Source organism: Phyllopteryx taeniolatus, chromosome 3, assembly GCF_024500385.1.
Source record: "Phyllopteryx taeniolatus isolate TA_2022b chromosome 3, UOR_Ptae_1.2, whole genome shotgun sequence".
NCBI lineage: Eukaryota > Metazoa > Chordata > Actinopteri > Syngnathiformes > Syngnathidae > Phyllopteryx > Phyllopteryx taeniolatus.
This window is the reverse complement of record NC_084504.1, coordinates 4,629,525-4,645,296: the sequence shown is the minus strand read 5'-3', so window position 1 is coordinate 4,645,296 and position 15,772 is coordinate 4,629,525. Positions and strand designations below refer to the sequence as shown.

At 40.6% G+C, this 15,772-nt stretch overlaps 3 protein-coding genes and 1 non-coding gene across 11 annotated transcripts in view; 2 read left to right on the top strand and 2 right to left on the bottom strand.

Moving 5' to 3' along the window:
• Positions 1 to 61: 61 nt before the first annotated feature.
• Positions 62 to 6,323, bottom strand: trmt2a (tRNA methyltransferase 2 homolog A). 2 transcript variants are annotated; one of them, XM_061766555.1, is made up of 12 exons: positions 6,166 to 6,323; positions 4,960 to 5,583; positions 4,722 to 4,830; positions 3,194 to 3,375; positions 2,923 to 3,037; positions 2,688 to 2,803; positions 2,230 to 2,341; positions 1,942 to 2,064; positions 1,683 to 1,758; positions 1,432 to 1,548; positions 517 to 613; positions 62 to 449 (listed from the first exon to the last, which is right to left on the bottom strand). In XM_061766555.1, the coding sequence occupies exons 1-12, from the start codon at positions 6,186 to 6,188 to the stop codon at positions 311 to 313; spliced, it is 1,833 nt and encodes a 610-aa protein (XP_061622539.1). In that variant the 5' UTR covers positions 6,189 to 6,323; the 3' UTR covers positions 62 to 310. The 2 variants fall into 2 exon arrangements, with proteins under 2 accessions (XP_061622539.1, XP_061622540.1); XM_061766556.1 differs by having other exon boundaries at positions 4,960 to 5,580; positions 6,166 to 6,312.
• Positions 6,324 to 6,735: 412 nt separating this feature from the next.
• ranbp1 (RAN binding protein 1) lies at positions 6,736 to 13,430 on the top strand. Its single transcript, XM_061766563.1, has 6 exons — positions 6,736 to 6,893; positions 8,014 to 8,147; positions 8,225 to 8,382; positions 11,559 to 11,687; positions 11,810 to 11,878; positions 12,373 to 13,430. Exons 1-6 carry the CDS (start codon positions 6,879 to 6,881, stop codon positions 12,492 to 12,494), a joined length of 627 nt encoding a protein of 208 aa, XP_061622547.1. The 5' UTR covers positions 6,736 to 6,878; the 3' UTR covers positions 12,495 to 13,430.
• Positions 12,088 to 12,218, top strand: LOC133475897 (small nucleolar RNA SNORA77). The gene has a single exon (XR_009787984.1). It is a non-coding gene; the product is annotated as a small nucleolar RNA SNORA77 (small nucleolar RNA).
• The window catches only part of zdhhc8b (zinc finger DHHC-type palmitoyltransferase 8b), a 75,326-nt gene continuing 72,400 nt past the window's right edge, over positions 12,847 to 15,772 (bottom strand). For all 7 annotated transcript variants that reach the window (XM_061766553.1, XM_061766546.1, XM_061766547.1 and 4 more), the window contains one exon: positions 12,847 to 15,382. In XM_061766553.1, the coding sequence (XP_061622537.1) occupies positions 15,250 to 15,382 (133 nt within the window). In that variant the 3' untranslated portion in view covers positions 12,847 to 15,249. The remainder of the gene's footprint in view (positions 15,383 to 15,772) is intronic.

Here is a 15,772-nt window from a genome sequence, read left to right as displayed (position 1 = left end):
TCCTTTTTATGCTTTGTAGCAGAAAGTGCCTGTTTACAAAAAAGAAGCTTCTGAAGCAATGTATTTTGGGAACAAAGTTTTATTCCAAAAGAAAAAGCCTAACTTAAGTATGGGGAAAAATGCTTATTTAAAAAAAAAAAAAGAAACTTGCTGAATTTAGGATGGTAAGCCATTTAAAAGATGTACATCTACACCAAACCGAATGCAGTGTAATTGTTATAATTCAATGTCTAATTAGACATGTTTGAGCATGCATACATTTGCAAAGGAACTAAGATGAAAATACAGTTTCTTCCTGATTGTTGATCTGCTACTGGGAGTTGTAGTCCACTCTCTCAAAGAGCATAACCATCTCAAAGTGTGCTGTCTGAGGAAACAAATCCACAGCCATGGCTCGCACAGGCTGGAATGGCGCTCCATGAACTCTGTTGGACGGTGCCCTGCACAGGCTGGAAGATTTTTTTTTTTTTTTAATCACCTGATATTAAAAAAATAATAATAAAAAAAAAAACTCACTCAATGAAGTTTTTCATGGCTGCCTTGGCATTGCACGCCACATAAATCAGCCTTTTCAGATGCTCTGCTCTCCTGATGGCTAGTATCACCTTGGAATCTGTGAAGTTAGGACACCACCCGCTTAAGTAAAACATCGCATTACAACATCATTAAAGGTCTCCTTCCATCACAAAACTTCGTTTTTTTAAGCTATTGTTGGTCTTTTACGCCTAGCATTTGAGATGGTCAGATTTCTCATTCTGATATGTAAATGAACTTTCCTCTCATTGTATCGCTCATCTTTCCCAATTTAACTATGGCTCTGATTGGTCCATAAAATGGAGTCTGCTTGATGCAACATTTGCTCGCAAAAGTTTTGATCAAAGGAGTTATGTATTCGCTTCATTTGTGCCACATTGATATGCTCCTTTCACTTTGGTCCTCTTCAGCGGGTCCTCGGTGCACTCTCACTGCACGCGAGAGCGCCCACCACCATGTGAATTGAAACTGCTGCAGCGATCATCGCTGGCGACAATAAATGCAAAGCTGTGCCCTTTCATCCACTACAGTCACATTAAACTGTAATTGAAATGTAATTAAGTATTGTAAAAGAACATATGTAAACTGAAGACTATTTATATGGCTAAGACTTGCTCGCTAAACAAAAAAGTTGCTGTTCGCTCGAGTTGAGTACCAACCATGAAATGGGCAAGTACTGGAATATTGCCAAAACTACATCATACTGGTCAGTGATTTCAAATCTAGCAAGCCTTATGCCATTTATTGACCTTTGCATTCAGTTGACAAACAGCATGGATGTCAACCTTAAACCATGTCACAGACTCATTTTGACCTGTTATGCAGAAAACCGTAGAATAAAAATGGATTCTGATGGAAGGGGACCTTTAAGACGTTTATTCGGTTTTATACTCTTACGTAAGCCCGCCCTCGGTGGATCCACAATGGCTGTGACTTTGGGTGACACAAGAGCACTAAGAATATTGGGGAACAAATCTTCAGCTTTCCCGCAGTGAAACTCGACATTGCTGAGCCCTTGACATGCAGAAATAGGAAAAGCCAGGTGATCGTCACAATACAAGTGAACACAGGATTTGTATTAGACAACTTGGACCAGCCACTATTGCTAACATACTTCATGTCCATTGTTCGTATATGATGGGGCTCACCGTTTAGTTTTGCATTAACTTTGGCATCCTCCACTGCCTCCTGGCAAAGTTCAATCCCAATTACTTTCTTGACCCTCTGCAGACCTCGACCAAAAAAAAAAAAACAATAACCCCAAAACACATTATTGTTTCAGGTTATCACATCTTTCTCAACTGTTCTACATTAGTTTTAATATGTATTCCTCTCACGCATCTTTGTTGAGCTGAATAGAATATAGTCATTTTCTTTCAATACAAAACAAAAACTATGCCCTATTACCTTAGCCAAAGAAATGCCAATAGTTCCTGTCCCACAGCACACATCCAGAACTATGCTGTCCTGATCAAGTTGGGCCCATTCCCCAACTGTAGAGTACAGAACCTCTGCTCCTGCAGTATTTACCTGCCAGGTAGCACAAAGAATGGAAGAAATTCAGTGTAAGCTTGTTCAAATAAGAAAAATCATGCTATTGTGAGACACACAATTCGGGCATTGACAGGGGAAATCCTGGTGCATCGTTTTGGGAAGATTGGAAGCTACTAAGTAGTAATATAAAATGTTTCTTACCTGGAAGAAAGAATGGGGAGAAATTCTGAATTTTAAACCAAGAAGCTCCTCGTGGATGCAGCAATCTCCTGCTACCAGCTCACAGGGCAAGTCTTCAACATTAGGAGATTTCCTTTTGCCGCCAGGAGAAAATTCATTCACATTACATGCCTTGATAGTTCACATAATATACACACACAGACAATTCATTAGAAACACCTGCACAATATAATTGTATCAAAAACACAAGCTGCATTAAAGATTGTAATTACGGTGTGTTTTGATTAATACTGTGTATTAATTAACAACTGCACAAACAAGCGTGAAAACATCTTGTTCAACTGATAGTTGCGATACGTCAATAAGAACAGCGTTTTTAATGAATGTACTCCTGGATACAGCTGTTGGAACTGGACCTCAAAATACACACACACACACAGTCTGGTAAAATGAGCAAACCCAATGACTTCTCTCCTCACCGTTGGCCCTCTCTGACAAAGTAAAGAGAGGTGATGCCGCTGTCTTTGCCCTCTCCTTCTGCTAAGTACTTCTTCATGGAGGCCTTTAATGCATCAAGTTGTGTTTCTTCAAGTTTCTAGTAAATTGTTGAAATCAGTCAGAAGGAGAACCTCCAGGGAAACAGCTGCTGTTTCCTTGCCAATAGCAGTATATAAATAGGAGTGTCTGGCTTATGGGCACAATCCCGTGTATTACCTGCGGGTTAAAGAACACTATTGCCATTGCTTGTTTGGTCCTGGTGGTCCGAACAGTCAACTGCTTCCAGTGTCCTTCATACGTTTCAGGACTGTACACAGTGTAAGGTGTTGACCTAGGCAATGGGTTAACATTAGTACCAGTATTTCTCATGATTTGCATTTTTAGAATTTTTATTAGTTTATAGCTAATGAAAAATCATAAATTCACTTTTTGAATTGAACTATTAAATGACATTTGCACCTCTATTGAATGATTACGTTTGATGCACCTGATGAATTTTTGAAACTCGTGGACAACTTTCTTGGCCTCGGCTGAGACATGGCACACTTCCGCCGGCCCCACCACAGCACAGGAGCCTCCTTTATATTTCCCAAGGCGGAAGCCAATGGTCTTATCCTCCCCATCCGCGCCCACTGAGATGAGGAACTCGCACTTGTTTCTGTACTGCGTCTGCCAGTATACACAGAGGTTGGACACCATTGCATTTGAACAACATGGAAAATGTAACCCATAATTGAGCCACAAAAATACATATTGAGCCATGCAAATACATAGTGCTTATAATATACATACCTAAGTAGTCTAAATATAGTTGGTGGACTTCGAGAATGTATTCAACTGTGTCACTTGGTGAGTCTGGTGTGTGTGTGTGTGGGGGGCGGTACCGGACCCCCTAATACGGGCCATTCAGTCCCTATACAACCCGCAATAAGTCTGATTTGATTTCCTGTGCGGTTTGGACTCTGCCAAGGCTACCCTTTGTCACCCATTCTCTTCATAACCTTAATGGACAATTTCTAGGCACAGCAGAGGTGATTTGGTAACCTCAGTATTACGTCTGGGAAATCTCCCTGGTGAGTGTTAGGGGCATGTCCCACCGGAAGAAGGCCCAGGACACGCTGGACATACCCTGTCTCCCGGCTGGCCTGGGAACAGGTGGGGATCCCTCGAAAGGGATGGGCGGAGAGGAAGTCTTCGGTCCTTAGGCTGCTTGCCCCCGCGTCCCGACCCCGGATAAGCAGAAGAATATGGTTGGACGGACAGGCGGATGGATATAATACACATCTTGTTTATTAAACCACCCAGCTCACAAATGTTTGTCACAGCTGTTCTAAATTAACAGCATTGGTAATTATGTTTATGTAATGTTTAATATACCACTATCAAGGAGCCCGAACAGAATTTTTTAATAATGTCATTTATCCACAAAATCTAATTTATAAAAAAAAAATGCACATTATTCTTGATTGAAATGTCAAATGTGTTATTTAATTGCATTCCTGAACAGAAAATGTTTTAGTGATTTAAGGTTATGCTTGATTAATTTCTGTTTTCTCAGAAAATCCCAGTGAGCTGTCTTAAACTTGGGTATAAAAAGTTGAATTCTGGTTGAAATGACTCATTCCTGTTCAATGAATAGTAAACCACAGAGAGCTCACTGAAAATCAGTCTGCATTAAAGATAAGTAATGGAATGGTAATGACATTATCAAAAGGTTTCTGAAAGGTTATTTTTGATAACTATAATAGTTATTTGTAATAAAAGGAAGACAAATATGTCCTGGGTGTCAATTGTGCAGCCGTTTCAATGAGTAAAGATAGCTGACTAAAATCATCCCCTGAAATTAAAACAATGGGGTGACCACACTGGTCAGAATCACTGTGTGGGGCCAGGTTCTAACTATAGTATTGCCAGGCTTTGCTCCTTGAATAAAGACAACGAAAGATCATAACTGAATTCGAGGAATTCTCTCTCAATTCCAGAAATTCAACAATATACATAGTTTTGACACTAACCTGTGTAGGGGATGGACAAATAGCTTCCAGGGGACAACACATTCTGTTTTGTTTGCCTTTTACATCAAAGAGCCAGGGCAGCATGGCTTTGTTGGTGCTTGCAATCTCTCTAGTGGGGAAACAACACAGGATTAGAGATGACAGATGCAATACAACAATGACGGTTTCCCACTCTGATGATACTGAAAGTAATTCTGGATTCCTGAGGTTGCTGTGGAATCTTATGACATGCCCTCACTTGGCCAGCCTCTGCAGAACCGCAACCACATCTTGCTCCTTCCTCTTCAGCTGCTCATCGTAGGGAACATTCCACAGGGGAGTCACCACGTTGGCAATCTGGACACTCAGCGGCTCCTCCTCCTCCTCCTCGTTCCCTTCTGCACGCTTGGAAGGTGGTTGCCCTCCCACACCTTCTCCCTCCTCCTGCTGCTTCCTCTTCCTCTGGATGGGATCGGCTTTCGGCTTGGCCAGTTTGACACTTAACACCTGGCCCTTCCACTGCATGCCGTGCACCATCCTCATGGCCTTGTCGCGCTCCTCCTCATTCTTAAAGGTGACAAAAGCAAACGTGTGCTTCCCAAAAAGCTTGATTTTGTGCGGATTGAGGCCATGCTTGGCCAGGAACTTCTTCAGGTCATTGAAGCCAATGAACTTTGGCAGATTCCGGATCTCCACTTTGAAGATCTCAGACGTAAAAAGGTCTTGCTTGATGTAACCATAAATGCTGGTGTCCGAGGCCACTTCACCTTCTCCTGCAGTGCTGACATGATCTGTGGAGTCAGTGAGGGGGTCAGCAGCGTCCCCCTCCTTTTGGGGGGCTGCTTCAGTCACAGGACTTCTACAACACTCTTCCATGACTCTGCTGCCAAGGAAAAAATATTAAATAGTTAAGAAACTCTGATCATAACATAAGAAACATTGTAAAAAAACACTGTGGCTATGATGTCTCCATATCGCGGTTCAAATGCCAAGTTTTTGTTATTTAAAGAAAATGAGAGAGATAAATCATTTAAAAACTTTTTTTCCCCCCACCATCAGTTTTACCGATAAACTATACAACTGATGTAAAATTTGATGCATTACTGGAAGAAGAAAAAAAATCTTCTCTCGAGGGTAAGTAATAATAAACTAAGACAATGCACAAGTTTGCAAACCCTCTTGTAACTGGGAGAGTTTTTAAAAGATTCAGCTTGGTCTCCTTTGTATGACAAATACCTGGCATCTAACAGGGGCGGGTAGACTTTTATACCTACTGTATTGTATGTATAAATATGGGGAGCGGTACTATTTTCAGAAAAAGTATTTTTTAATACATTAGCGTAGCACTGGAACGCAACATAAGGTGTTGATCAATTCAGAGAAGCAGCAAAGCTCGGAAGACTTTAGCTGTCATGCAGCCATGATACCAAAGATAGAAGTTTGAGTATATTTCGACTGGACTTACCTTTTTGCGCTACTTTTAAACATACACTGACGGCTCAAGTAGCTACCATGTTGATGAAACCACGTGGAGTTGGCTGTGAACTTTGAACTTTCTTAAAGTGATATACGCATTTATTACGGTTTGAGGAGGTCTCGTCTTTCCAATGCTTTTCACGAGTGGAAACCTCAAAGCTATCAGGGACGGTAGGATTGCTAAAAATAGTGGTTTGCCTCAGAGAATAATAAACATAGATAACACCCAAATGATTGGCTCATTTCCTCTCAACAACATGTTGTTTAATACGACAACACGACTAAAAATGTATTTAAATGTGTATATTTTTATTTGCAATAAATTATACGAGAAATTTAGAGCATGTACGATACATTAGAATAGAAAAGATCCAACCAGTTAATGTTCGCCATTAATTCGCACAAATTTAAACCCAGAAACTGTATCGTCATTATTTACAGATTTTTGTTTTTACACGTATTTTAATTATTATTTTTTTTTAATGTTTATTTACCGAATACTGAATTTTTGTGCTGGGATCGTGCGTTTACACAAAAACCAGTTCGTGGCTTGACGACCGACGTGAGAACGTGATGACGTATGGGGCAAATTCGGCGCGCGAAACCTGGAACAGGAAGTGAGAGGAGCTGACGGAAAACGGCGGCTAGTTTGTGACTTGAATCGTCAAGTTAACTTCAAAATCTGCCAACATCCACTATATTATGGCTGACCCGAAGGTGAGGTCAGGATTAGTTGGTCATCGAATGTTTTCTGTTTGTTTTAAAATCAGAATTTGTGGAATAAACGCATTATTGGGCGTTTCGCGATTCGCTAAAGTTTGAAAGGAATTTTCGAATCAAACTGCCAATGTGTTGGCGATACGAGAGAAGCTGAATGGCTGCTATACATTTTGTGCATTTTAGAAATAATAACACACGAGATTTAAAATGTTCCAAGAGGTGACTTGACCTTGACGCGGTTTTATGACGGTTTCGTGAGTGTCCAGCCAGTCAGCATGTTAGCGCTCGCTGCCCAAGCTCATCATTAGCATTTTTGGATGCTAATGGCTACATCAGTGCTAACCCGCTGTTGTCACAGGCCTTGGAGCGATTGGTCACTCGTTTGTACCGCCATGTGTTTTGTGTTGTGCCGCTTGTGTGACTTGGCGGTGGCTAGGTTGCCTTGCCTTTGTTCGCCAGGCACAACAGTTGCTAACTGGAACCTGGCTACTGTTAGCATGTGCCGGCCTGTTTCCAACATTAGCTTGCAGATTACGCGTACACGCTTTCAACTATTAGGCCGGCCCAATAAAGCCGCGCCGTACAAGTTGCCGGTAAATGACTTTTATTGTGGCACATGGCACGTTGCAAATGCACGTTTGCTCCGCACGAGCATCCTCGCGCAAGGCCTTGTTGCCGGACTAGCTAACTTTCGACTAAATTACACAAAGTAAAAAATAAATAAATGTACCATAGATGCATCTTATTCGTTGTCTGTCTGCCAACCAAATTTGGTGTACATTAAGTAGTCAATGGTTACTTTTTTCTTTTTAAATGGTAGTTGGTGCCGGCCACTCCTTAGTCTGTGCGGGTTCTGCTGCTAACTTGTCAAGCAAGCGCGTCATTCGAGAGGGGCACGGACGGTTTTGCTTCATTGAGTCTCTTAAAATGAAATACTGTTTGCAAAATATATATATTTTTTAATATTTTTGTATCATTCTTTAATCCCAGCACAATCTCTACCCCAAATGAGTTTCAAATAGAGAGAGAAATGAGAAATTCATGGCAGAAAGGTGGTTACTTCCATTAATTTCTCAGCCACGAGTAGAACTTTCTAATATTTTTCTGTGGCCATTAGGACCAGGAAGAGCACGAAACCACTCCGGAAACTGCAGAAGACTCCAATCATGACCCTCAGTTTGAGCCAATCGTGAGCCTTCCTGAGCAAGAAGTGAAAACTTTAGAAGAAGATGAAGAGGAACTTTTCAAAATGTAAAGTAGCCATACTAGTCTGTTGTTCATTTTGATGTTGTATTTTGTCATTCTTGTGGGCATCCTTGATTTCGCAGGCGAGCTAAACTCTACCGGTTTGCCTCTGAAATTGACCCGCCCGAGTGGAAGGAGAGAGGTACTGGTGATGTCAAGCTGCTCAGGCACAAAGACAAGGGCACAATCCGCCTCCTGATGAGGAGAGATCGTACTTTGAAGCTTTGTGCCAATCATCAAAGTGAGTCTAGGAACTGCTTGATCCTCATTTCATACCAAGCATGATTTCGCAAGCCCCATTGTTTTGCATACGAGGTTTTAGCAAGTGGTGCACACCCATTAGCATCTATATCAACTCTGGACAAAGTACAGCCCGTGAACCACATCCGACCCGTCCACAGTCTCTGATATGCCCTCACAGCCTTCATGAAGTCGAAATAAAACAAAGCATGCGCTGCTTTTGTTTTGATGTGCACATGTTGGTGGCGCACGCGAACAAGAGCAACAGTTGTCTTCAGTGTTGCCAACGTAGCGATATTTTCACAATCTAGCAACTTTTCCACCCATTCTGACAGTTTTTTAAAAAAAATAAAAGCGAATCGTGACAATGCCAACTTTGATTAGCAACATTATTATTTCCTGCACAGTGGAGAGAAATGAGGACATCGTTGTGGATGGAAATTTTTTAGGAGTCCAAACTAAGACTGGCTTATGAGTTTGTGGTTTGTTCAAAATGAACAGCACACTTTAAAAATATAGAATATAATACATAGTATAATGCAGTGTAGTATAAAATAGAATATAATTAAGGACTGTGTTTTTGTTTTGATTAAATAGTGATGTTACTGTGCAGGTGTCCTTTTGTGTAATATTTTTTTTCTTAATTATAACAAAATAACTACAAAATTAGCTGCTTATTAAAACATCCGTTTTCCTTCCCGCTTCTCCTCACTAGGGTTGTGGGCGTGCTTGGTGCCTATCTCAGCTGACTTCGGCCGAGAGGCAGGGCACATATAAACAAACAACCATACACACTTACGGGCAACTTAGAGTCTTTAATTAACCTACCATGCATGTTTTTGGGATGTGGGAGTAAATCGGAGTACCTGGAGAAAACCCACACAGGCATGGGGAAAGCATGTAAACTCCACACAGGCGAGGCCGGATTTGATCCTGTTTCCTCAGAAGAGCGAGGCAGATGTGCTAACCAGTCTCCACCGTGCCGCCACTTATTGCAACAAACCAATTGATTGTTTTATGAAAAGAGGTTAGTCATATTTAACACAGTCGAGGTTACTGGTCGGCAGCCAATCGCAGGGCACTCACATTCACACCTATGGGCAATTTGGAGTCCCCCGTTAACCTACCTTGCATGTTTTTGGGATGTCGGAGGAAACCGGAGTACCCGGAGGAAACCCACGCAGGCATGGGGAGAACATGCAAACTCCACACAGGCGAGGCGCTTTGAATCCGGGTCCTCAGAACTTTGAGGCAGACATGCTAACCAGTCGGCCACTGTGCCGCCACTGATCTTTATCGTCAACAAAAAAATCAACTATCACAAAAGGATATTGTCTGTTCAGATGTGCAAGGGAAAGGAAATGCATGCTTATGAAGCTAATTATGGAAGAGGCACTCGAATGGCTAACAGAAGTTGGTAAATGATTACAATGTTGTTCATTTTATTAGTACGGGGATCTCATTTGATGTGTGTCTGGCATCCCTGACGCACAAAAATGATGAGGGACACAAAAAGCTTTGTGAATATGCGTCCATTGACGCACAACATTGCTTACCCACGTACATGGGCAAGGTTCAAATTAAGAGGTCTCGGATTGCGGTTTCCTAGTCAAAATTAGCATTTTGCTCATCAAAAAACACACTGAAAAGCAAAACTGCAAATCAGGGTTACCGTGGAGAGGGTCACGAAGACAGCAGTGACGTATATGACATAATGCGCTTACGTCACCGATGCATGAATGCGGAAGTGGAGTGTTCGACTGAGAAGTGCCAGGACAGCGGTTACAAAATGCCACGCCAAATTGAGGAGAGAGTAAAAGGACAAATGGCAAAAGTGTGGTCGCATTCCATAGTGAAATGCAAGGCAAGCTCCCTGTTCGTCGTAACAGACCTTTCTCTCCGCCGAGTATGATGCCGCGTCACGGGACCCGAGATGCGAAGGTGAAGCGCAAATCGGTGAGCTTAACGTTAGGCTACTTTACTAACATAACATTAGCACTGCAGGCTGCGGAGTGTCCCTTTTAATTAAGAGTACCGTCGAATGTGTGGCTATTGTTTTTTGTTTTGTTGTTGTTTTTTTCTTTCTTTCCCATGACAAAGACAGTACAATGCAATCACACGGTGGATACAGTGTGCCTTTTGTTCAGTGTAGTCACTGTGTGACATATGGCCTATCTGATGATCCGTAAGTGGCAAAACTTTGAGTCAAGTAAGTAGGTGAAAAATGTGGCCATGGAGGAATAGGAGTAAAATGGATCATCATGTACCCAACAGAAGAGTTTAGGTGATGGAAATATTTCTGTCTCTCGAGGTTTCATTTTAATTTAACCAAATTGAACACTTCCAAAACTTGTAGTAGTACAAAGAATATTTGTCTTATTCCTAGTCTGCTGGTCTAAGCTCATAAATGCACAGCCATGAACTTAATGTATTAATATGTCTCAAAATGCTAGCTGGTGAAGTGAAGATGCACAAAGGCTGTTAAGTGGGAAATCCCACTGGGAGCTCTTATTAAAAGTGCATATAATATGTGAAACACCATTATGAACCAAAACAAAGGTTTTGAACAAACATAACCTCTAAAAAGGTTCAGTTAACATTTGTTAAATTAAAATATGTAAAATTGTTTGAGATTTAACTGTTGTGTCAAGATGTCAAACAGAAAAGGGGAAACTCAAGACTTTATTTTTAATTAAGTTCAGCACTTTATCTGAACACGTATAGCTTTCTTTTTATTTATTTGCTGTTATTGTGAAATGCAGCCCTACTTTTATTTAGTAAATGAGAAGACATTAAACAGTTGTGCTCATGTTTGATTACCAGGTCTTTATTATGCTCTTATATCATTATCTCAGTGGCATAAAAAAATCGATACTATCGTTTATCTTGAGAGTTTTTGGGAAAATATATTTTTCAAAAAATAAATTATCGTGGCAGGCCTAAACACAGTAAATTGTTAGTGAGCAAGAGCAATGGATAACACAAAAATAGAAGGACTACTGTATCTGTATTCCGTGACAAATTGCAAGGACTCATTGTTCCAGGGCTGAGACTCATTGTTTCCGTGACATGTGCATCCCGGGACTCACATATGTTAATAAAAATATTTGGCATTACAATAGTTATTTATCTTGCGTCCAACCCATGTTCATATGGTCCCCGTCTTCTGAATAACAGTTGTACCGATGATGGAGTTGAAGCCCAACGCTGGCAGCGACAGAGCCTGGGTGTGGAGCACACTAGCAGATTATGCCGATGAAGAACCCAAACCCGAACTTCTGGCCATACGCTTTTTAAATGCAGAAAGTAAGCCCATTTTCTATTTTTAGTCCAAATCTGCATCCTGACTTTGGGTTTTGTTCAGTTGAATATGGTTTGATTGAATGAGCACAGTTTGGTAATGTGGATAAGCTCTGTTCTCTCTGCAGACGCTCAGAAGTTCAAAGTGAAGTTTGATGAATGCAAAGATGTGGTCAGAAACAAACTAGAAGGATCAGGTATGCAAGATATCATTTTCCTTTCCGAAGTTGTCTAAATTATTGGAGTGTTAGTGCTAACATTTATATTTGTGATTTTCCTACTCCAATAATGCGTTTCCTGCTCAACACCCATGTAGAGTTGAAAAATGTGCTTCTTTTAAAAGTACCGTGTGTGAATCAGGTATAAGATTTGTTAATTTTGCATCTTGGATCATTTGGTGTTGACAGCAGACACACTCTGTTCTTTGCTGCTGACTCCAGCTCAGGACTTTTTCTGTCTGCTACATTAAATTGCAGAATGGAACACATATGACTGGGTTGCGCCAAATCCTGTCTCACTTTGTTCTGCTACACCACAATTATCACACATTCTCCATCACGAAGATTATGAATCGGTCTCTGTGATCAATCAAATGTACCTCTGTGTGAGATGTTGAAGCTGTGCTTGTGAGAGACATGCATTCTAACGTGAATATTTCACCCGATGGCATATTTCATTGTTTTCGCCACAGACAACACTGGTAGTGCAATCAAAGTGGCAGAGAAACTGGAGGAGCTCTCGGTAAAAGACAAGAGAGAAGGTGAAAAGGAGACGGAGAAGAGAGAGGATGTGAAGGCCGAGGAAAAGAATTGAAGCAAGAACTTTCTATACCGGTCTTTAAATTGATCAGTTTTCCTCTTTTTCTACAATAGACTCTAAATGAACTGAATTTGGACACTTGATGTATTAGGTTTTTTTTAATGATTTGTTTTGCCTCACAAGTCCTTGATACCACTTTGAGAACCAATCAAAGTAGTGAAGTTATGAAAATGAAACCCCCACGCCCTTCTTCTAATCCTATTGCTTCAAAACACCAGTGGATTGCCATACTTTCCAATTATGGTCAAAACTTAAATGTTACTTGTGACAAACTGTGAAGAAGCTTGTGATAGACATAATTCCCACATTGGGGTGTTTTTTTTTTTTTTTTTTTTTTGTAGGGAGAGGATAATGTAGCCTGCTTGTTAGCAGCACAGGGTCAGGGACCAGATGTCATGGAAGAGCATTTTCTGTTACATCCCATGATGCAATTCAGCGGGCCTTCTTGCCTTGTCCATGCTTCCGCTGTTCCTGGCTTCAAGTAAATAAGTGACTTGTCAGTGGAGGCGTGTAGAAGTAGTTCTTGCCAGGTCCATTGTCATCCCATGTGTGGCGCCAATAAACGGAGGGTCCCACTACGGTTTACGGCCATCAGATGCACTTAGCTGATTTATTTTTATTTTTTTTAAACATCTGAAAGTTTTTAAGTCCAAAGTCAACAGTTCTTCAGTTTGCTATAGCGCCACTAAAAATTAGGTTCCTGACCAGGAACTCTCTAGTAACATTCCGTGACTAACCATGTAAAATCTGCCCCTCGCCATCTTGCTCACCTCCATTTCTTCTCACCAACCAACCATTTCTGAACCTCGAAAATGCATCCAAATGCCAGTGCATCTGTAAATACTTGTACATGGATGAAATGTTGCTTCTCATTTGCACTCAATGATTGGAAATGTTTCCTCCACTTTTGAATAAAACACTGTCAACCACCTTTGCATCCATATAAGCATTCTTGTAAAAAGCGCAATTAAGTATTTACTGGTTGTGTTAACTGCATGTTGATTTTCCCACTACTTTTGTTAGTATTGCCTGGAAAAGAAGACACATTTTCAAAGAATTTGCTGAAATGACACTTTATTGATTGCGCAGGTTTAATGGAAATATTTCTAAACAAAAATAACATCTATATTATAGTCTTTAATACAATGAACTCCATATTCAAGTGTTTGAAAAGAAAATCAGCTCTGGGTTGATGGGGTAGGATCATTGACTGCTGGCAACATTTTGGGACCTGTAGTCAAGTCCATTTGCCAAAATACAGTTGGAACAATGGCAGTATTAAGGAATGACACCGGCAGTGTGTATGGTCAAACTGGTTTGGAAGTCCCAATGGGATTCTTAAACAATGTTTAAAATTACCACTCTGTAGATAATCTTATAACACCCCTCTGACCAAACTACCAGATAAATTCAAATTTAAGGTAGACTTGTTTCACATATGTGGCATCACTGTATACCTGGTGTGGGCCTTGGATTACTTCAAGGCAACAATGGATGAGTCTGACAAACCAAATATTGGTGTTAAGTCTGGTATATTTCAAATTCAGTTAGCCCAAACAGCATATGGACAGAACATGACTGGTCTAAAAGTTGGGTTGGGGTGTTGGGGGACACAGAACTCTTGAAAGACAAAGGGGAATTGAACATCTCAATGCAAATCAAGGGAAATGCATCACTGAGGCCATGCTAATCCAATATGGACTGGCTGTGCAACATCTGACTCGATATTTTTTGTTCCGTTCACCTTTTAATACACAATATGCTTTTGTTTTTTGTTTAAAACCATGTTACATTACTGCTTTATAATCTTGTGCTGAAGAACCATTTTGAGATACACCTGCATAGCAAAAAAAAAAAGTTTCTTTACATTGGCATTGGTGGAAGTCAGTTCCTCCATGAGCCCTTCTGGCTGAATTGTATAATTTATCACACTAAAATGTCAGGCATCCAGTCTACAAAATCAAATGTTCGGTTTATTAAGCAAAAGCAACTGACTTTAAAAAAAAGGAATGGGTGATATGTTATTTACAATCCTGTATCACTAAGCTATTCCCATTCTATTATAAACAAACAAATCAGACAACGAATACTAAAACAATTCAATTTGGCTGTGAAATGTTGGGTTTTAAACTTAAGTGTGAGGTAATCTGATGTTCCAGAAGAAACCTGCATCTTTCTGAGTCCAGCGGAAGGCGAGCAGAGTATGTCTTTAACGCCTTAAAGACACTGCATCAAATTAAACCACTGCTGGTTGCATACATACCTGGAAAAAAAAGTATGCAGGTTTCTTTTAAGGGGCCTGGTCGTGAAGCACCTGAACGTGTAGAATTATTCTCCAAGTGGGGAGGTTCTCACACTTGGAAAAGTATTATTCTCAGGCTGATGATGTCAAAAAGGTTTTTTTTTTTTTTTTTTCTTCAGTGGCATTTTATTCCAGCTGAAGTAGTGTCTGGAGCATAAAAGTACAGTACAGAACATTTGGACCAGGTTACATGATCATAGCAAAGAGAAGGTCCAATCAAATGACCAAGATAAGGACCCCCCAACACAGAGTAAAACACCCCTCATCAATACAGAGGAGCAGTTGATATTTGGACTCGCACACAATTAGGCCAAAGAGAACCACTTAGAAGCAGACTGATCCTGTGATTGGACAATAACAACAAAACCAAGCTGCTGCTTCTGGATTCTACAGTTCACAAAAAAATAAATGCAGTTCTTCTACTGAAGGTAAATTCGGCATCCTTGCTCACACTGAAATCTCATAGGTGGTGCCTTCCACCCCAGTCACCCTTTTCACGTTACTGTGGCGATTGGGACTAGCTGTGACACCCTTGGCACTCGGGTGGCAATCCATCTGGCCATTAAGTTTCATGGCCTCTCTAAATGGAAAGAGAAAAGCAACAAATGGGGTTCAACTCACAGATTAAGAGATTCAACACAAGAAAAAAATTACTGGTCTATGGACAGCGAAGAAAAATGGATGAAGGGTTGGCGCAACATGCCTCAGTTGTCCAGATGGAATGGAAATACAGATGCAAGAGTGTTGGAAATGAATGACAATGTGAGATGAGCATGTAAAGCATGCAAAAAGAAGAAGGAATGGAAAGTCACACAACTTTATTAATCTGACAATCATGAAAGAATACAAAACCTTTATCTAAGGCAAAAAAATAATAAATTCATGGAACACATTTATGAAGTCAGACAGGACTTAAGGATAAATAAACAACCGGACAAACAGTATACTTAATGCTACATGCTAGAAAGAG